Source organism: Muntiacus reevesi, chromosome 6, assembly GCF_963930625.1.
Source record: "Muntiacus reevesi chromosome 6, mMunRee1.1, whole genome shotgun sequence".
In the NCBI taxonomy this organism is placed as follows: domain Eukaryota; kingdom Metazoa; phylum Chordata; class Mammalia; order Artiodactyla; family Cervidae; genus Muntiacus; species Muntiacus reevesi.
Window position 1 is genome coordinate 92,843,598 of NC_089254.1, and position 21,666 is coordinate 92,865,263.

The 21,666-nt window shown below is 41.7% G+C and overlaps 1 protein-coding gene across 1 annotated transcript in view; it reads left to right on the forward strand.

Annotated features, from left to right (window-relative positions):
- The window catches only part of LRGUK (leucine rich repeats and guanylate kinase domain containing), a 96,613-nt gene that overhangs the window by 35,489 nt on the left and 39,458 nt on the right, over positions 1–21,666 (forward strand). Inside the window, exons 9-12 of the mRNA XM_065939815.1 lie at positions 1,445–1,531; positions 2,877–2,983; positions 9,341–9,460; positions 18,117–18,213. Coding sequence (XP_065795887.1) covers positions 1,445–1,531; positions 2,877–2,983; positions 9,341–9,460; positions 18,117–18,213 — 411 coding nt within the window. The remainder of the gene's footprint in view (positions 1–1,444; positions 1,532–2,876; positions 2,984–9,340; positions 9,461–18,116; positions 18,214–21,666) is intronic.

The window sequence follows — 21,666 nt, forward strand, 5'->3', positions numbered from 1 at the left end:
AGCAAAGTCACACCCGTGCTCCACCATAGGTGCAGGTAAAGCCTAAAGTTGAATATTAGTTGTCTACTCTGTATGACCATTTGTGACTCATCCAGGTGGTAATAAAGATTATCAAGAGGGAGCTATTGAGGTTATAGAGCAATGTCTTTTTAGTGTAAGAATGCCTGAGGTATAGATGGAATGTGGCTCCTATTTTATATCAGGGAGAAGTCTAAGATTAGACACCTAAAGAAATTATCCTGGGGGTCGCTGTAAAACTGGCATTGTAAAATGATTATAGGAAAAAAATCATATATTTCCTAGTGATTCTTCACCTTTGGATATCAAATATCCAGATTTTTTCTTTTTTCTGGATCCTCTCTTTTTTGTCCCCAATCCTTTCTGCTCAACTCTGTCCCTCCCTCTCTGTGCAAACGTCATTCATTCCCCTTTGAATCTATATCCTTCACTCACTTTGCCATAGATTCTTGAATTTGTGTGTATCTCTGAGTACCTTTCTTTGTGCGTGTGTGTCTTGAGAAACATAACTAGGCAGGCAAAAAATCAAAATGAAAAATGAAAAGTACAGTCCGAAAGTAAAAACAATGCTTGGTATGGGAATAGTGGCAGACAACTTAAAAGCATCCTCTGGAAAGAAAGTGGTTTAAAGTGGCCATCCCTCCCAGTTCCAGACCCATAAAGAGCATCCAGGTGTTTCCATAAATAAATAGCACAAACCCTTTCACACATGTTAACCTCATTTATTTATAAACCCCTCCCACATATGCACTTTGAAGTACACAAAAGATGCCATTATATATTCATTTCGTGTGTATTCTCATCTACAAAATGCATCACCCACTTAATATCTTTCGCTTCAAAGAGACGTAGCTTCTTGATACAACATAACTAATTATATTTCTAAAAAGCAGATAATCCTAACAAAGCAGATGATAGAGTATTAAGGGAATTGTTCTATAAATGAATATCATTTTATTATTGTAAAACAAATTCATAATTAATGATACAAATTTAATATAAAGCAACACAAAGAAATAATGAAGAATTAATAATAAAGACTACTACTATTATAATAATGAAACTCCTTTAAGTTAGAAGATAGGGTTTCAATCACTGGCCATGAAACATTAGATGAAATACTTCACCTCCCTGAGCCTTAGGTGTTTTTCTCTTTAGAGATGAAGATAATCAGGTTTGTCCTGCTTATCTCACAGGGAGATTAACAAGATCACACATTTGAAAGGCTTTATAAGTTACACGGCAGAGTCTGCATTTGAGTTGTTAATATAAGGGGACTGCAATTGTGAAAATGTAAAGACTTTGTGTGTGTGTGAATGACAACATTAGTGGGTAAAAGGCCTTGGCTCATGAAAGCAGATTGCTACTGCTTATTAATTTTGGGAAAAGGAAGGTAACAAAATAACCCTCTTGAAATTTTAAACAGGAAAAACCTGACTATTGGTCCTTCGTCATTTTTATGCTACTTCGATTAACAGAATTGGATCAGAAGAAGATTAAAGTGGACGAAAAGGTATGTAGTCATATTTCACGTGTTTATGAGTTGATAGGTCAAAAGCTTATGCTGCCTGCTGCAGGACCACTGCAATCTAGAAATGAGCATATGACAGTATGCTCATTCATTATTTATTTAAGGAGCATTTCCTTTTCCTAGAGTCTGTTGTTTAACCCTCTGCAGAGCTGAGCGTCAACACAAACGCAATGAAAGCCCTGCTTTTGGTACAGTAAGGAGACTGGCCATGGGAGACACAAGCAGCCTTTGTGTATCTAGGCTGGCAGCCATAAGGCTGACTATAAGTTTGGAAAATTATCATATGTGGAGGGTGTGTGATTCTGTGTATCTCTAAATCTTCACTTAATAATGAAATGAATTACAATGTCATTCTACCACATCACTGTAAAGGACTCAAATCGCTACTCTGGTATTTTAAATCCTTTATTCTCCATCTTAAGATAATGATTCTTTTCTGGACACATAACTTGAGAGTAACCAGACCTTGAATGCTAGTACCTGCCTCCCCACACCATACCTGTGGTAGCCAATTTGTCATGCTGTCCTGACAGGTGTCAGCTGAAATCTCCACTAATGAGGGGTTTCTTACACCCGATGCAAATTTGAGATGGGAGTGAAAAAGCAGGCATAAATATGCAGAGAGGCAGATATAATCCAGTTCATAAATGCCTTTCTGAAATCTTGGTTAAAAATAGTTATAGATGCTGGTCTGTTATTATTCTCACACTCAGAGTCGCTTATTAGATTTCTCTTTCCCTTTAATGTTTTGCAAAGGGAATAACATTTGAAACCACACATTAGATAAAGATGTGGTAGACAAGCATACTGTATTTAGAGTGGTGGCAAAGCCGGGGGACAGACAACTGTCTGTCGTGACGAAAAGGCCCATATCTTTGAAAAGAGAAAGTTATATTAAAAGGGGAGGAGGTTTAGTAGAATTTGAGATAATAGGACTAGTTCTTGGTATGATGGCAGGAGGAAAACTTCTACAACAGCTACCTGGAATCTAGAACTAAGAATTTTATTACTTCTTCTCTTACTAAAAGTTGAAACGTTTACTGTATTAAAGGTAATCTTAGACTTTAGAGGTTTTGTTTTTGGGTTTTTTTTGTTTTTTTTGCTTTTTCCCTCCCAAACCAGAAAATACAAAGAAATGGGTGATCAAGGGACTCCAGTTCAATATTTTAAAATAATTATCATTCTTTAGGTTTTAGGAAAGCTAGAGTAGACATGAAGACAGAACACAGATTTCTGGTTGCATGTCTAGAACATTTCAGTAAAGAAAGGCTTATCCTTCTTGTACAATGAATTTTTTTTCCCCTTTGCATTTCTAATTCTGGAAAAGATCTCGGCCGTGAATAAATACAACCCTCCCCCGGAAGTGGTCGCGGCCCAAGACCACATGACCCATGTGGTCAACAGCGTGATGCAGCCACAGAGGATCTTTGACAGGTATTCTGAGAGACGCCTTGGGTGGAACGGGGTGGTCAGCACAGGACAACCTCCTCATTTCCCTGGCTATCTCTCTTGTGACACATTCCTTTTTTCACCTCTCTGAGGAAGGGATCAGGTCTTCATTTGACAGGCTGTGTTATCTCAGATATGGCATATCATCATCACATGTTCAAACATGGGACTCCCTTGTTGGCCTTTTCCCAAGTGTGGCAATAAGTGGATTCAACTTACCTCTTTCATCTGGACCCTTGAATGGGGGCTAGCCTGTTACTTGGTAGTGAAAGTCACTCAGTCATGTCCAACTCTTTGTGACCCCCTTGGACTACACAGTCCATGGAAGTCTCCAGGCCAGAATACTAGAGTGGGTAGCTGTTCCCTTCTCCAGGGGATCTTCCCAACCCAGGGATCAAACCCAGGTCTCCCCATTGTAGGCAGATTCTTTACCAGCTGAGCCACCAGGGAAGCCCAAGAATACTGGAGTGGGCAGCCTATCCCTTCTCCAGGGAAGCTTCCCAACCCCGGGATCAAACCGTGGTCTCCCACACTGCAGGTGGATTCTTTACCACTGAGCTACTACCAGGGAAGCCTGTGACATCGGATGGTGAAGTGAAAAATGAAAAAAAGTTTGCCGACATACCTGCTATAGGAGAGAACACCAGACCCTCGCCTTATTAACAGAGCATTGCGATGGTCTCTATCACTGACAGTTTTTCCTTAGCTGTGAGTGGGTGCTAGAAACCCCTGCCAAAGAGCACCCGTGACCACAGGTTCTATATTAGAGAGTCCCTAGAATCCCTGCTCGCCAAAGGGAAACTGAAACAGTCTTTCCACGGGTTGCACAGAGCTGCAACCAACCCCACAGGGAGGAGTCACCCAGCTTGACTGAACACAGGAATAGAGACCCTCACCTCTAAGTTTAAAGACAGATTTACCACAATTTCTCCATTTCTTTTTAAACACTCTGTTGAAGCAGATGGCCATTGACACTATAAGTATAATACAGAAATTCTATCAGTACCCAAAGGCATTTTAAAAATGCTTGTAAAGTCTCTGGGTTATAAACGGCTCTTCTTCTTCATGTGGTCTGCTCCTGTACTTCACCCGGTTGGTTTCCCACAGAGAGAAAATGTTTTATTTTGCATCCAGGACATGATTTTTTACATGTAATTTAATCATGTAGACGTTGACAGTTTTATATATTTATGGTAGCCCTCTAGGTGAAATGATTTATCATTTATTTGCATACATCTGGAAAAGCACATTTGATTTAAAAGAAGGGCATTTATTGTCCTCATTGTATTTCTTTTCTAGTTTATGAGATTGTTAGTTGTTTCACGCTTTAGGGTACATTTATATAAAAATATGTATCAAACAAATTTACAGCAGTGTCTGATAAACACACATTTCTTGATCATTTCTGGCTGCCAGACAGAGAATAGCAAGTGGCCAAAGCCACCCTAGATGCCCTGGGATGGAGCAGTGTTCATGATGTAAAGCTCGTGGAGGCAGGAGGAGGCGTGCCAGGTCCTTCCCACCCTGGGTCAGGACACAGCTCCCTGGCAGCCCCAGAAGTCAACCTCCAGGAAAGAAACACTGACTTTTTCTCTTGGAACTTTTAGGCTGTGATACTGGGGACTCACTGTCCTCTTTCCTGGCGAGACTGCAGTAAGAATCCAAATGATATGGCCAAGTGTTGACTCTGGCCTGGTAGTCAGTGAGGGCTTTCTTGCTCTCTCATATGACAAGGTTCTCCAAACTGATGTTGTCCAAGCTTTGTCTGGACTCTGAAATCAGCCATTTCTCCAAGAAGCCCTGGTTCACTTTAGTGAGAAGTGGTATTTCCCAATCGCCGTGTGGGCACTAGAGACAATCTTTACTGGGTTGGTCATTGTTTTGTAGGTCTTTTAGTGGACAGAATCTAGAAATGGATTTCCTTCCTTCTCTCTCTCCCTCCTTCCTTCCATTCATTGATCCATCTACTGATTCTTTTTACTATCCATCCAAATTTCCTTCCTTCTCTCCCTCCCTCCTTCCTTCCATTCATTGATCCATCTACTGATTCTTTTTACTATCCATCCATTCATCCATCTTGCCTATTTGTTCCTACCTATTACATCTACTAGGCTTCCCTGGTGGCTCAGGCAGTAAAGCGTCTGCCTGCAATGCAGGAGACCTGGGTTTGATCCCTGGGTCAGGAAGATCCCCTGGAGAAGGAAATGGCAACCCACTCCAGTACTCTTGCCTGGAAAATTTCATGGACTGAGAAGCCTGGTAGGCTACAGTCCATGGGGTCACAAAGAGTTGGACACGACTGAGTGACTTCACTTCACTTCATTACATCTACTTAATCTTTCATGTCTATCTAATCTGTATCTAGATAGCTCTATCTAAAAATAGATAGTAAAATACCTCCTCAATTGATACAATTCAGCTTCAAGACTAATTTGAACTTTTACTGAACTTCATCTCTGTTACATCTGTATCTCCTTTTCTCCCTCACCAAAGACAGTGAAGAAGATGAAATTAGAACATCCCATGATTACTCTTTTTTTAATGACCCATATTATACCACAACAGTATCAGAATACCAATAGTAATAATTACTGAAGCATTAAAACTGTTTTGCTGATATTCTTCCTGTTAACCATCACCCATTGTTTTTTGTTTTGGTTAAATATATATATACACACACACATAAAATCTGCCATTTTAACCACTTGAAAGTGTACAGTTTAGTGGCCTTAATTATATTCACAGTACTGTGCGACCGTCACCACCATCTGTTTCCAAAAGTTTTTCATCACCCAGAACAGAAGCTCTGTAGCCATTAGGTAATAACTCCCCATTTCCTGCTACTCCCATCCCCTGGTACCTTCTAATATACTTTCTATCTCTATGAATTTGCCTACTGTATATATTTCATATAAGTGTCAATCACTCCATTTTAAAAATAGTGCAGTATATTTATATTGTCAGAACATATATCCATCACACACTGTACTTTCTCCTTTGCTGTCATTTAGCCTTAGTTCTCTGGGTAACTGCATATTTATTGCCCACCGCCAGCCCTTACAGTGATGCCTCTTGAGTCATTTTAGTTGTATGAAGCGTGTTCTTTAGCACATTCTTTAGGAAGGGCTGTGCAATCAGTATCTCTTGAAATCTTCCATGTTGATAATATGGAAGATTATCTGCCCTTTACACTTGAAAATCATTTTTTGTTGTATATAAAATCCATGACTCATACTTTTTTCCCTTAAACATATTAAAAGTGCTTCTCCATTTTCTTTTCGTGCAAAAATTGCTGTCAAAAACATGATGACAATTTAATTTTCTTTCCTGTATAAATCATGTGTTCTCTTTCTAGCTAAATAATTACCCCCACTTCTGCCTTTTTTTAAGGAGAAGGAAATGGCAACTCACTCCAGTATTCTTCCCTGGGAAATGCTATGGACAGAGGAGCCTGGTGGGCCACAATATGTGGGGTTGCAAATAGTTGGACACAGCTGAGCACACACTGCCTTTTACTAGACTATGCCTTAGTATTATTGTTACAACATTTCTAGCCCAGTTGTTCTGGGCTAATAGTCTCAGGAATGTTGTATACTGTTATTATTTTTTTTTAAGGAAACTTTTTTCTTGAATGACAGTCTATAATATTTGCTCTGTTCCTTTGGTTTTGGTTTTCTCCTTTAGGAAGTAGATCTTCTTTGCCTATCCTCAATTTTCATCACCTCATTTCAAAATTTTCTCTCTTTAATCACTTAAAAATTATTGAGACAATTTTAGATTCACATGCAGTTGTAAGAGATAATACAGAGAAAGTCTAGATATTTTTCACCCAGTTTCCCTCAGTGATAATATCTTGCTTAGCTATAGTGGAATATCAAAACCAGGAACCTGACATTGATACAATCCATCAACCTTATCAGATTTCACCAGTTTTGCATGGACTCATGTGTACGTTTAGTTCTGTGCAATTTATCAGATGTGTAGATTCACATGAGCATCACTCCAGTCAAGATAGAAATGGGTAACTTCCCAGATGGCACAGTGCTAAAGAATCTGCCTACCAATTCAGGAGATGGGTTTGATCCCTGAGTCGGGAAGATCCCCTGGAGTAGGAAATGGCAACCACTCCAGTATTCTTGCCTGGGAAGTCCCATGGACTCGGGAGCCTGAGGGGTACAGGCCATGGGGTTGCAAAGAATAGGACATGACTGAGCACAACATAGTTCCAGTCAAGGTACAGGAGTTTTGTCACCTGAATCCCTTTGCTTCTCTTTAATTAGCAATAGCTGCCTCCATCCTTCTCACCTTCCCTAATCTTTGGCAACTGATAATCTGTTCCCCTTCTCTGGAATGTTGTCATTTCAAGAAGTCTATATAAATGGAATCATATAGTATATGTATAAGCTTTGAGGGTTGACTTTTTTTTTTGCTTAGCCTCATTCCCTGGAGATTCATTCAAGCTGTTAAATGTATCAGTGGTTCACTCCTTTGTGTTGCTGAAGAGTATTCCTTGTGGAATACACCACAATTAGTTTAACCAACCATCCCTCAAAGGACATCTGGGCTGATCCCAGTTTTTGGCTACTGCAAATACAGCTTTTATGAGCATTCCTGTGTAGGCTTTTGGACATGTACAGTTCCAGCCTGCCTGCTTTTTGCTGGATACCTGTTGTTTGGGGGGTTCTCTTGTTCTCAAATGCTGCCCATTGCTTCCTCCTCCTTCCTCCTGCACAGATTCCAGTGCCATAAAAGTCTTGTGGGTTTGTGGCTTTTCTTCTGGTTTCATTATCCACGAAATTTCGTCTGGTTTTATTTTCCATGGACTTCTGTTCTCAAGTTTTTCTGTTTTTCTGTGAGTGTTCAGAGGGATTGAAAACTTATGCTGCGCTGCCCCCGTGCTTCATAGAATCTACACCTCAGCCATATTGTTTTCAAAATATTATATTTTAGTCTGTATTTCTAGAATTTGTGTCATGAGTGAAACCCACACACTTCAGCTCTGCTTGTTGCAAGAGATTTTATGTAAATTAGCCCAAATTGGTCTTTAAGACCTGGAAGCCATGCCTGGATTCATACCAGCTCTTACTTACTAGCTGTTACTTTGAGCATGTTAATTAACCTCTCTGTACTTCAGTTTCTTTGTGTGTTAAGTGGGGAGAATGATAGAATAGGCTTCATTAGCTTCCTGCAATAATTAAATGAGGTAATGCACGTAAGATGCCTAGAATAGTGCCTGGCACATAGTAATTGCTCATGTAAACATTAGTGATTATTATTTTCTTTGCACACATGTGTTCTTTTTCATAGTAAATTTGCCATTTTATCTTTTATTTAATTTTTTTATTTTGCCTGCCCTGGGTCTCCGTTGTGGCATGCAGGCATTCTCTAGTTTCCGCGGTTGAGCTCTAGAGCCTGAGGGCTCAGTATTTGTGGCACATAGGCCTCTCGAATTGCGGTGTGCAGCCTTATCTGCCCCATGGCACAGGGATCTTAGTTCCCAGACAGGGACTGAACCCACATCCTCTGTGCTGGAAGGAGGATTCTGAACCATTGGACCACCAGGGAAGTCCCCACATCAGTGTTCTAAATCAACAGATAAGACCTGGAGCCTACTATACAGAGTGAAGTCAGTCAGAAAGAGAAAGAGAATACTGTAAATTAATGCATACATATGGAATTTAGAAAGATGGTAACAATGATCCTACATTCAGGGCAGCAAAGGAGACACAGAACAGACTTTTGGACTTAGTGGGAGAAGGCGAGGGTGGGATGATTTGAGATAATAGCATTGAAACATGTACATTACCATATGTCAAAAAGATGACCAGTGCAAGTTCAATGCATGAAGCAGGGCACCCAAAGCCAGTACTCTGGGACAACCCAGATAGATAGGGTGTGAATGGAGGTGGGGGGGGTTCAGAATGGGGGGGGCACATGCATACCCCATGGCTGATTCATGTTGGTATATGGCAAAAAACCATCACAATATTGTATAGTAAGTATCCTCCAATTAAAATAAATTAATTACTTAAAAAAAAAAGATATGAAAAAGTTTACCTCTGAGAGAGCAAGTCTTATTTCTTTCATTTTGAATTTCTTGGGGGAAAACTCCATCAACCAGAAATGAATCTCTCTCCTACCGTGTTTTTCCTTCTAAAAATGGTGTTAAGGTGAATTCTTCGCTATTTTGTAATCAGTTTGCCTTTGGAAGGTAGGACCGTCCCTCGGTACCGTGTCTGCATATAGCTCGTGCCGGATAGCCGGGTTCGCCGGGACTGCGCCGTGGGCGGCTTTCCACGCCGGGTGCATTAACGCGCGTGCCCGCTCTGCCTTGTGTTGCAGCACCCTGCCGAGTCTGGATGCCCCGTACCCCATGCTGGTGTTGGCCGGTCCTCAAGCATGTGGTAAACGAGAACTCGCTCACCGCCTCTGCAGACAGTTCAGCACTTACTTCAGATACGGGTGAGTTTATTGGCTGCTAAGGCTGTAAAATGTCCGCTGTTGCTCACAATGGGTATTAATTTTAAGCAAGTTAAAAGGCATGCATAGAAGGTTTATGAGCTGCTTTGCCAGTTATTACACTGTGATATACACTGTATTTATTATTTTTTTTTTTTTACTTTAACCCTCCAAATGTTTTGATGCACTCAGCCACAGCCAAAATCCGGCTCCAAGATTTGGAACTACAGGTGGTCTTAATTAAGCCTCCTGGTGTTGGAGCATGGTCTCCTCCTGTTGCCTGTGTGGTGTGACACGCGGATCACAGCGTTGTGATGGGGGTTGGGATGTGGGTCTGCGCTCCAGTCACAGCCTCTCCTCATCACTGTCGGAGCGCAAGCTGCCAGCATGTCAGCTGCTTTATTTCCGCTCAAGTCTTCCTCTTTGGAGGCATAATTCAGAAGGAAGGAACGAGAAATGACAGCCAAAGAGTTCCTTTTCCTTACCCTCAGGTTAGCATTCAGTACCCTTTCAGTTTTCTGGGGCAGATATTTCACTGTGTGATTCCCAAATGACTCAGTTAAAATAGCCGGATATATCCAAAACACAAGAACCTTCCGGGGAAATCATCAGCTGGACTTAAGAGACTTTTTAAAGGTTTCCGTGTCTCAGTTTCAGAGTTATCGCTGTGACCTTTTCAACTGGTTTCCTCTTTCCTTTTTTTAAGGTATAGCAAAGACCTTACTTTTAGTGATGTTTCTCAGTGAGCTGAGAATGTGACTACAAAGATACATAAGACGGCAAGAAAAAGAAATGTAAATTATGTTTTAATGCTGTTACAGACTAGTTCCTGCCCTTAAGCTACATGTGTTCAAACAATGTAAACACCATGTTAAACAGGTTCGTTTATTTAGAGATCTAAAATTATATCCATCATTTGAACAACTCCAGGAAACAAATACTATAGAAGGATTTACTCATTAATCTATTCTAAACACCCTGAAGCAACAAAAAGTAAATTAAAACTTAATATCAGAATTGAAAAGTGCAGAGTGTCTTTATGCTTATACAGCGGTATGGAACCTGCTTCGAAAGATAAGTGGAGCCTAATGAATGGACGATCAAGCTAGGGCAGGGAAGATATCTCCTGACTGTGGTGCTAATGTGTAAACGTGGAACCTTTTAGCGAACCAAAGTGACTTACATGAACCAAGGCTTTCCTGCTTAGAAGTCCTTTCACGTGTCTGACACCAGTTCTGTTGCAAATGGTTCAGAGCCCATCCTTCCTGTTTGTTTGTGGTTTGCTCTCTGAGGCACACAGGGCCAGATGTGTTCTTGGAGATGTCTGTTAACTCATCATCAAGGTTGTAACCCAGTTGGCCTTGACACGCTCACTGGATAGCTAGCTCCCGCCCCAACCCCACCGATGTTCACTTTCATTAAATCCTGCTTTTCCACTGTTAAATGTCTGTCCATCATGCTTGTGATGATGTACTAATGCCTGGTTCCCCTGCTCGACTGTAAGCCCAGTGAGGGTGGGGACTGATGCCAGCTTTGCTCACCATTGAGTTCCCAGTGTTCAGCAGATGGCCAGGTGCTTCTACTTGCATGAGACATATTTGCTAAATGAATGACTAAGTGATTGCCTGAATGGATGGATGAGTTAGTTAATGGTATTATATGCAAAATTGAGTGGGAAATTACCGTGCTAAGAAGCATAGAGTTTTTTTTTTTCCAACCTCCACTGATGGGTACATAGAGAGATGAAGAGATTCATTCATTTGTTCATCCATTCTTTCTATAAAGATTTATTGAGTTCTTCCCATGTGTTGGGCCCTGAAGATGCAGTGGGAACAATATTGATGAGGCCCTTGCCTTAATGACTGTAATGTATTTGGAAATAAGTGGAGAGACTCTGAAGGTGGGGAACTCAGACCTTAAATAGCCTCACATATGCAATTTGTCTGGAGGCACAGGATGACAAAACAAAAATCCTAAAATGAGCGTCCTCCTCCTATAATGGTACTGTTGCCACTGCTATTTTTCTCCTCTGGATGGGGTTAGTGACGAGTGGAAAAATAACCTGAGTGGGGAAAACCCCCAGTCACCCTCCCACCTCCCTCATGGGCTCAGAAGCCTTGTCTGACCATGCTCTGGCATCTTCATGGAGGCAGAGGTCAGGGCTTGTAAATAGGAGGGTCCTTCTCAGAATTTCACCAAGGCATGGCTCAAAGAGCATGTCATGCATGCTTGCTAAGTCATTTTAGTTGTGTCCGACTCTTTGCAACCCTTTGGGCTGCAGCCCGCCAGGCTCCTCTGTCCATGGGGTTCTCCAGGCAAGAATACCAGAGTAAGTTGCCATGCCCGCCTCGGGGGTATCTTCCTGATCCAGAGATAGAACCCGCATCTCTTATGTCTCCTGTACTGGCAGGCGGGTTGTTTTATCACTAGCGCCACCTGGGGAGCCCAAAGAGCCTATCATTGGACCATAAAGAGTATTAGGAAACCAGTAATTTCATGCAGTAAGAAAGTCAGATAGTACTATGATGATACGCGGCAACTTTCTAATTAAAACAAATGATAAAACCAAAGTGCATTCTCAGGGGCAAACCATTGCTCTTGTTTAGATTTTCTTTTATTTTAGTCTTCATCCAACATAAATTTTATTGATTTTTAATTAAATGGGAAAAAAAGGCGTGAATATAGTCTCATTGTGAAACACATAAACATTTACAAAGGGGCTTTTTCTAGCGCTTGCTTGAATCTTTTCTTTCCCTCCTATTTAGCACATTTTCTCCTGGCATTTTGTCTTCCTTTTTAAATTGCATTTAACCAAGACTATGACGTTCAATGAAATAATTCACATGCTGAGTTGCATATCCAGATGTATAAATATTAAAAATGTATCTCAGTGGTATAACAAATATTGGTGTGGCTGAGAGATTGTTCTCTTGCCTCAGGATCTGATTTTACTATTTGTTCTTGGTTTTAGGAATAGATTGGATGTTCTTTCTTTACCAGTTTATAAGTGACCTAGAGATGGGACTTCCCAGGTGGCTCACTAATAAAGAATCTGCCTGCCAATGCAGGAGATGTGGGTTCAATCCCTGGGTCAGGAAGACCCCTTGGAGGAGGGCATGGCAACCTACTCTGATATTCTTGCCTGGAAAATCCCATAGACAGAGGAGCCTGGCAGTCTACAGTCCATAGCGTCACAAAGAGTCAGATATGGCTGAGCAACTGAGCACGCATCCATGGCCTAGAGGTAGGCCATGCCTTCTGAGTCTCTCCATTTATTTCTAGTCTCACTATTACTGCACAGATCAGTAGCTTCCTGGAAGAGTGCTGGATAATGAAAGAAACATAAAACAATAACCAGCATGCCTGTTCATCTTCCAGATTTAAGGCCTTGAAAGTAATCTGATTAGGCATGAAAGCAAAACTTTATTCTTCTTAGAGCAATCTTTATTGTTATAACCTTTTCCATGATATTGACTACTAAATATATTCTACTAATAATATGGTAAATCAAAGACCCATAGCTATTGAGCTAAATGAGATGATATGAGCTATAGCTCCGTAGTGCTGTCTAATCTAATGCCCCTTTATACAGATGTGACAGACTAGTACAATGGTTTATTTATTCCTTCAGTCACTGTTTCTTAAGCACTATCTGTGTGCCTTGTTCCAGCGATAAAACTATGAAACAAGCAGACATGGGTCTTGTCCTCCTAGCTGCTTACAACCTATATGAGATTCAGTTAAGTAAAGCCACCTAACAAGATAGTTTGATGGGTGCTATGATGAGGGAAGTGAAGAACCTCTGTGATAGAAGAAATGAGAGGTAAATGGGATGTGAGATTTGAGCAGGGAATGCAGTCCAGGCAGAAAAAACAACAGGCACATTTGATTAACTGAGAGTATTATCCACTGTAGCCTGCCTAAGCGTGAAGCATGGAGGAAGATGGCAGAAAATGGGACTGGAGGAAAAGTCAGGGGTCTGACCATAAAGGATCTCTAAGCAGAGGAGTGTCAGGGTCACAGCTGCGTTTTAGAAAGTGGGCCCTGTGGGCAGTTTGGGAGAGGGTTTGGGGAGGGAAGGCTGGAAACTAGGAGACTGGTTAGGATGTAGTGACAGGTGTTGGCACAAACTAGAAAGTGGTATGTAGTTACTGGAAGGTGGACAGAGTAGTGGCTTCCTGGAATTTGATAATCAGACACAGTACATGCTGGAATCTTATGTGTTCCTGATCTCTTAAATTTGTCCAGTGATTTACTGAAACACATTTGCACTGGGCATTGGGACCAATTAGGTATGCCTACCAAGCACCCTCGGAATACCTGGGCACTTGTGAATACCCAGTGAAAGAGGTCCCTTGCTCACAATATGGCATTCTATAAATGTGCCTGAGTTTGGATGAGCTCACAGCCAAAATGCTCTCTGCCTAAATATTTTCAGTAACAAGTTCATTATTTCTTGAGGCAATCTGGTCCAGAATTGAGATTCTAAATCTGCACGCTTCTGAATCACACTGAAAAAACTTCTACTCCCTCAGCCATCTCCTACCTCTTCTTAGACATTTTTGCTTATTCTTCTTACATGTTCCCGGATGTAGTGACATTTCATTATTTGACCTGGCCTTCCGTATTCCTTTCTGTCCTGATCATCTCCCCCAGTCCACAGACTTGGTTTGTTAGGATCCTAGATGACAGCTGGCCAGTGAATCGGCCTCTAAGAATGTGTAACTCACCCTTAGACTCTGAGCACCAGTGTTGTAGGCTGAGGTTAACTGCTGTGACTCAGTTCTTTTGTCTATTAAATGAAACTAACAAGAGTATGGCTCCCATCGCAAACCAGGTTTTAACTAATTTACCTTGATTTAACTAGTAAGTTAGTAAAGATAAACTCATAGAAATGTAAATTACAATTGAAATTATGTTTAGACCCGGGAGAGGAAACATATTAAAGGTGATGGCCCAAGCAAATTTCTTTATCTGGCAGTTGTTTATCTAAGTTTAATGAAACATTTCTTTCACTATGAAGTATTTCCTTTTTAAGATATTCATATTTAGACAGCATGCTACAGAGCAAACATTTCTATATGTGAAAACTGGATGACAGATTCAAAAAACCATAGGTCATCTCAGGTCCTTCTTAATAGAAAGTTCCACAGTGGATGCTGGTTCTGTCATCAGCATTCTCCACATCAGTGAAGCCATCCCTTTATTTACCTGCTTAGAAGCTTCAGATTGCTTCTTTGCTTTGTCTTTCTTTTAGAAATTCTGAGAAAATCCCTGCCACTCAATTCTTTTGTTGGAAAATGCAAATTCAGTACAGCGTACAAAGGCTGCACGGCACCCGAAGCGAAGTCACTGAGTTATCTGTCCTGACTGTCAAGGACACCAACAAACAGAGGGTCTCAGGTCCCTGCCAAGTGGTGGGAAGAGATGTCGGTGAGAGCAAACAGCACAACGAAGGTCACGGCGTTGGGACCGCCTTCTCTTAGAATGTGTGCACTTTCCTGAGTGTGCAGTTTAAATGTGATCTTAAAACCTTTACCTCTATAGTATTAGTTCTTGGCTATAAGGCAGGGGAACAATAGTATGAATTATAAAAGCTTGTTTGTTTTTGACTTTGAAATGGAGAAGATTTTGAGGTTGTGACTTTACCCTCTTCAGTTCAGTCGCTCAGTCGTGTCCGACTCTCTGCGACCCCGTGTACCTGACTTCGGTGTCATCCTGTGGTTGTTACTGAGTCATGTTACTTCGCTGCTGTGTCTCAATTTCGTCAACTATAAAATGAGAACAGTGGTAATGAGGTAATAACAGCGGTAATGGTAATACAACTATTGGTAATGGTAATAATACCTACCTCATATCTTTTTGGGAGGAGTCAGTGAAATAGCATGTCATGTGTCTAGCTATTTGCATCTCCTGTTTTAAAACCATAGGATAATCTAAAAATCAGTTTGCATTCCCAGAACTTAACATTGGGAAGTCAGCATGTCTGAAATCAACAGTCCTGGGCTAGTTGGGAGTCACAGTTTAGTTCCGGGACCAGTATTGGCCTGTTCTCTGGCCTTGAACAAGTCTCTTTTTTTTTGGTGGTGGGGGCATGCCACATGTCATATGGGATCCCTGGTTACCCAACCAGGGATCAAGCCTGAGCCCCCTGCAGTGAAAACTCCCAAGTCTTAACCACTGAACCACCAGGGAAGTCCCTGGGCAAGTCATTTTTATAGTCATCTTAAAATGGAGCTCATCACAGCTACTGTCCACTTCACGTGTTCAATTAATTCATCATGTTATAGATACTTAGTAAATGCCTACTGTGCGCCTGGCACTGTGAATGCAGTGGCAGATAAGATGAACAAGATAAAGTACTCCCTATTTACAATAGCTAGGACATGGAAGCAACCTAGGTATCCATCAGCAGATGGATAAAGGAGTTGTGGTACATATATACAAAGGAATATTACTCAGCCATAAAAAGGAATGCATTTGAGTCAGTTCTCATGAGGTGGATGAACCTCGAGCCTGTTATACAAAGTGAGGTATGTCAGAAAGAGAAAAACAAATATTGTATATTGATGCATATATATGGAATCTAGAAAAATGGTAAGGATGAACCTATTTGCAGGGCAGGAATAGAGACGCTGACATGGAGAACAGGCTTGTGGATACAGCGGGGGAAGCAAAGGGTGGGCTGAGTTGAGAGAGTAGCGTTGAAACACATGCATTACCATATGTAAAACAGATAGCTAGCGGGAATTTGCTATATGATACAGGGAGCTCAAACCCAGTACCCTGCGACTCCCTAGAGGGGTGAGATGGGGAGAGGTGGGAGGGAGGTTCAAGGAGGGGACATATGTATACTTATGGATGATTCACATTGTGGTATGGCAGAAAATTTTAAAAATTAATTTAAAAAATTTTTAGAAACATAAAGTGCTCCCTTTATTATTCATACATCCTTCTGGGCAAGACAGGGAAAAAAAAAAGAGAGAAGGAGTAGCAGTAATTGGGGTGTGGCGAGCTAGATTGCGTGCATGTGTGTGCTCGGTTGTGTCTGACTCTGAGACTCCTGGACTATAGCCCGCCAGGCTCCTCTCTGTTCATGGAATTCTCCAGGCAAGAATGCTAGAGTGGGTTGCCATTTTCCATTTTCTTCTTCAGGGGATCTTCCCAGCCCAGAGATCAAAGCTGGGTCTCCTGCATTGTCGGTGGATTCTTTACCATCTGAGCCACCAGGGACGCTGTGGGGATGCTATTTCAGACAGCGGGCAGAAGAGCCCTCTCTGGTTGAGCTGAGAATGCCATTCAGTGTTGGAATCATGGATCCTTAGATAGAGGATCCTTCATATAGATTGAGGAGTGTGGCAGGAATGAGGAACAGGCTGGTCTCCACCCTCCAGCAGTGGAGGAGATGGGGTCCTGAACAAGGGGGTGGGGGAGGAGTTGGCGGCAGGCACTGAGACTGCCTGTGGATAAAGAAGAGGTGCATCACCCAGCCACAGAGGGTCCAGAAAGGCCTTTTGAGAGTGACACTTAAACTGAGTCCTGAAGACAAGTGGGCTAACCAGATGGAGGAGTGGGGTAGGGAGCATTCCAGAAAATAGCCATAGACCAGGGAGACTATGAAAACATCCAGGTGAAAAGTATATGGGTGATAAATATTGTTTTATTTCTTAAAGTTTGATGATGTGATATTAGAGGTCATGACTCAGAAGGTGGTAAAGAACAATAAGTGAAAACTTATTATTGATAATACAACAAAGTGTTGGTAATCCATCACTAAATTTTTTGGGGCTCTAAAATCACTGCACATGGTGACTGCAGCCATGAAATTAAAAGACTCTTACTCCTTGGAAGGAAAGTTATGACCAACCTAGAGAGTATATTAAAGAGCAGAGATATTACTTTGCCAACTAAGGTCCATCTAATCAAGGCTATGGTTCTTCCAGTGGTCATGTATGTTTGTGAGAGTTGGACTATAAAGAAAGCTTAGCATCAAAGAATTGATGCTTTTGAACTGTGGTGTTGGAGAACACTCTTGAGAGTCCCTTGAACTGCAAGGAAATCCAACCAGTCCATCCTAAAGGAGATCAGTCCTGGGCATTCATTGGAAGGACTGATGTTGAAGCTGAAACTCCAGCACTTTGGCCACCTGATGCGAAGAACTGACTCATCCTAAAAGACCCTGATGCTGGGAAAGATTGAGGGCAGGAGAAGAAGGGGATGACAGAGGATGAGATGGTTGGATGACATCACTAAGTCAGTGGACATGAATTTGAATAAACTCCAGGAGTTGGTGATGGACAGGGAGGCCTGGCGTGCTGCAGTCCATGGGGTCACAAAGAGTCGGACACAACTGAGTGGCTAATCTGAACTGAATCCAAAATTTGTATAATCCCTATACAGTATAGCAAGTGATAGGGTCACAAAGAGTCGTACACAACTGAGTGACTGATCTGAACTGAATCCAAAATTTGTATAATCCCTATACAGTATAGCAAGTGAACGTGTCTAGCACTGCCAAACCTCAGGGTTTTCATGGTTATGTTACTTTATGATTTGTGGATCCACTTTAATTTTTTAAAACACTTTATGCCAAAACCTTTTCCATTTTGAATTTCAAATTAATAGAAAGAGATAGGAGTTATATACTTTCTGTTTTCAGGGCCTGTCACACCACCAGACTGCCTTACTTTGGAGAAGGAGATCGGGTTGATTATCATTTTATCTCTCAAGAAGTTTTTGATGAAATGCAAAACATGGTAAGAATGCTCTTTTTGTGTAATGCATAAGAAATACATGTTCTCTGGTAGAAGTATTAGGAAATCATGATAAGAAAGAGAACAATTACATGGATGTATTCTCATTGAATTGTGTTTTTAATACCTTTGATATATCATCGTCCACACGCTGCTTTATGATCTTGGAGAAAATACTGTAAATTTCCATTGAAACCACATAAAGAGATGTTTTAAGAAAATGGAGGAAAGGGCACCATGAAAAGTTCTTGAGATCTGTGTTTGTCAGGTGCTGCTATTTGTGATCAGATTTTACTCAAGATAAACAACTCCCGCAAAACTGATGTTACTCAGCTAACTTATGAATTGAGCACTTCCAGGGAGTTGGCATGTTCTGTCCACCGACCACTCCCTCTTTGCTATCTTTGGTACTTTCTAATTGTTGTGACCCCACACACCATTTCAGCCAGTTGGTCTGCCCCGGACACGTACACAGCCTTAACCTTCCCCAGAAACATCGCTATGTGAGAAGTCCTCAGTCCCAGAGAGCCGGCAGGCAGGTCACTAACGCAGTTGGAAGCCCTCGACATTAGATCAGAGAAGATTCCTCATTTCTTTGAGGTCTGTGGCTTTCCTAAGTGAGGGTCACTACCCTGCTCTGGTCCCTTTCATAGGAGCTCTGGACAGTTTTTTTCAATTTAAAGTTTTATCCCCTAAAACCCTGGTCATCTAGTCATCGGTAGTAATTCACAACAACCTTGTCTCTGTGTTCATTTCCTTAAAATAATTTATTTGTTCTTTCTTGGCCCTTCGCATGCAAAGCAATCCTCACAACCCTAGCGTGTTTTGTCTATCAAAGGTACATGTTAATGTCAATACATTATCCACCCATGACTTCAGTTAAAGAGTATCTCATATCTTCATCACTACTGATAAATCTGTAAGCCTCTTATTCTCTTTTCAGGCATGGGCCTTAATTTTGTTTATCTTATCATCATCTTCTTTCTATCACTAAATTAATCCTACACCACTTTTTTTCCCCCCTGAAGTCTAGTGAAGGACAGGATTAAGGACTAATCTCTGTTTCTGCTTTTGAAAGATTACCATCCAATCAGTGATGTTCTTACTGCTTCAGGCTCCCTCCTCTCTCCCCCCTGCTCCTTCATCTGTCCTTCCTCTGCCCCATCCTCAAATAACAGACCTGGCTTACACCTCAGTGCAGGCAATTGTGGAGCATTTAAGCATAGGTCTGCAGTTGCTGTGAGTTTAATTTTGAATGACCAGTTTTACACATGGTACATATTTTCTCTTGCATTCACAGAGAAACCAAGTGAGAAAACCCTATAGTCCCTGGGCCATTTTCTCTCTAATCTTGTCAGAAGAACATCTTGGAAATTCTTTATGATTTTCTCTCTTAGGGCTATGTTTTAGAAGTTCAGTTTAATGTACCAAGGGTACTCTGAGACTTTATATTTCTAAAAGTCATAATAGAAATCTGAGGAGTTATCTTGATACTAGTAAGAAGCATTCTCTTAGGACTCTTTGGGTTGAAAGACAACTAGTTCCCCACACTGCTGTTAATTTCTCATGGTAGAGTCTGGGGCATTTTTTCTTGATTTAGTTCCACAGCTCTCAGTGCCCCCACGGGCTCCCCTGATGTTTCAGACCTTATCATGTCTGTAATCAAGTAAGTCCTACAGTTCCTAGTCTAAGAAATCACCATACGTCTGTACTGTATTTAGTCTTCTAGTTTTACTCTCATGACGAAAGTTCTTGTGTACTGGAGAAGGACTCACTTTTACTGCCTCTGCTAACATGCATGACTTCACTGTGATAGATATCATCATTGTTAACTTGAGTTTTGTCATTACGATCTTTTCTTTAAAGGGAGCTTGAGGCTGTTTCGTGAAGAGACACAAACCTAGAGAGGAGAAATTCACGACACCTCGTCAGCTGCACCAGTCACACCCACACACTCAGCCTCTATACACAGAACCCCTCTACGGAACACTCCCCAGCCAGCCTGTCCCCTTCCAAGTCACAGTGCCCCTTGACAGACAACCCTGGCACACCCCACCCCTGCACACCTGCTGTGGACCAGTCACACCTCCCCACTCTGATGGGCACACGTAGACTAGCACACACTTCCGTATCCATTCCACACCCCGCAAAACACAGATCATCCCTCCATGTGCCCACAGACACCGTGAACCCTTCTTAAGGCCACATACACAGTCACTCACCTGCAGAGCGTCTTCTTCCCTGGCGGAAATAAGACCGCAGATCTGGAGGTGTCTGAGATAAGACTATTGCTCTGTATGAAGAAATCCACAGGCAGGAAGCCATGACAGGAGTATACCTCTCCAGAAGCTGGGGGACCACTCATCTCAATTCTTAACAAATCAGTTGAACAAGGCTTATTTTTTGTGCACAAGTACAATGCAAGATTTCTCCCAGCCCTACCTTCTTCCAAAAGATGTTTTTGGGATCCAAAACTTGTACACACAAGTAAGCAAACTCATAGTATACATCTGGAAAGTGATTCAAATACATGTTATAAAAACAGGGTGAGTCACAGTAAACAAGATAAAATATGTTATACCTGAAAAAGAGATTCAGATATCTGTTTATCTGTGTGTGTGTGTGTGTGTGTGTGTGTGTGTATAGAGAGAGAGAGAGATTAAAAGGAAAGGAGTCATAGCATTTATTACAAAGAACACAGTATGACACTGAGTGGGTAAAGTATTAAGGATATTTATTGTTGAGTCTTTAACTTTTAGGAGGTATAACATACATTTCATTTGCTGTGGGAGGGCTGTGGATTTTTCTCAGTGCCCGCAGCAGACACACACCCCAGAGGCCCATCCTGCCTGAGGGACACCCGGTGCTTCATGGCCTTCCAACACTGCCCCCGACAGGTAGCCCGGCCCCATCCCCACGGACCTCCAGCCCCTCCGGGCCAGGCGGCAGAGGGTAGCATCAGAGACCCCCAAGCTGCTACCGTTTGTAACGACGGTGCTGGCTGTTGCTGGTCTTCGGTGGGCAGGGCTCAGCCTTAGGAGTTTTCACTTCATTTATTTCAAAATCATGTATCGGAGGAGTCCTAGCGGCCAAGGATGTCCACATTTTTCTTCCTTCTGTTGTCATCAGCATACACCTTGTGGTTAGTAAATATCATATCATCAAAGGAAAAGTCAAGACAATTTTGAGAGATGTTGCTAGTTCTTTTTTTTTTCTTTCTTTTTTACACATGACTACAGTTTCAGAAAGAACTGGGCTTCCAGAATATAAAGAGAAGGCAGTATTTATACCTCACATGTCTCGAGGGCACACACAATGCTGAATACATTTGGGGCAGTTCCAATAAAAAGCTGTGTTTATGAGGAAAAGCAGGAGGGGTCTGTTTTTTACTGCTTATCTCTGGATGCAAAGGTTTGAGGATGTGGCTGTAATTGACGGCCTTCAGGCTTATCTGGG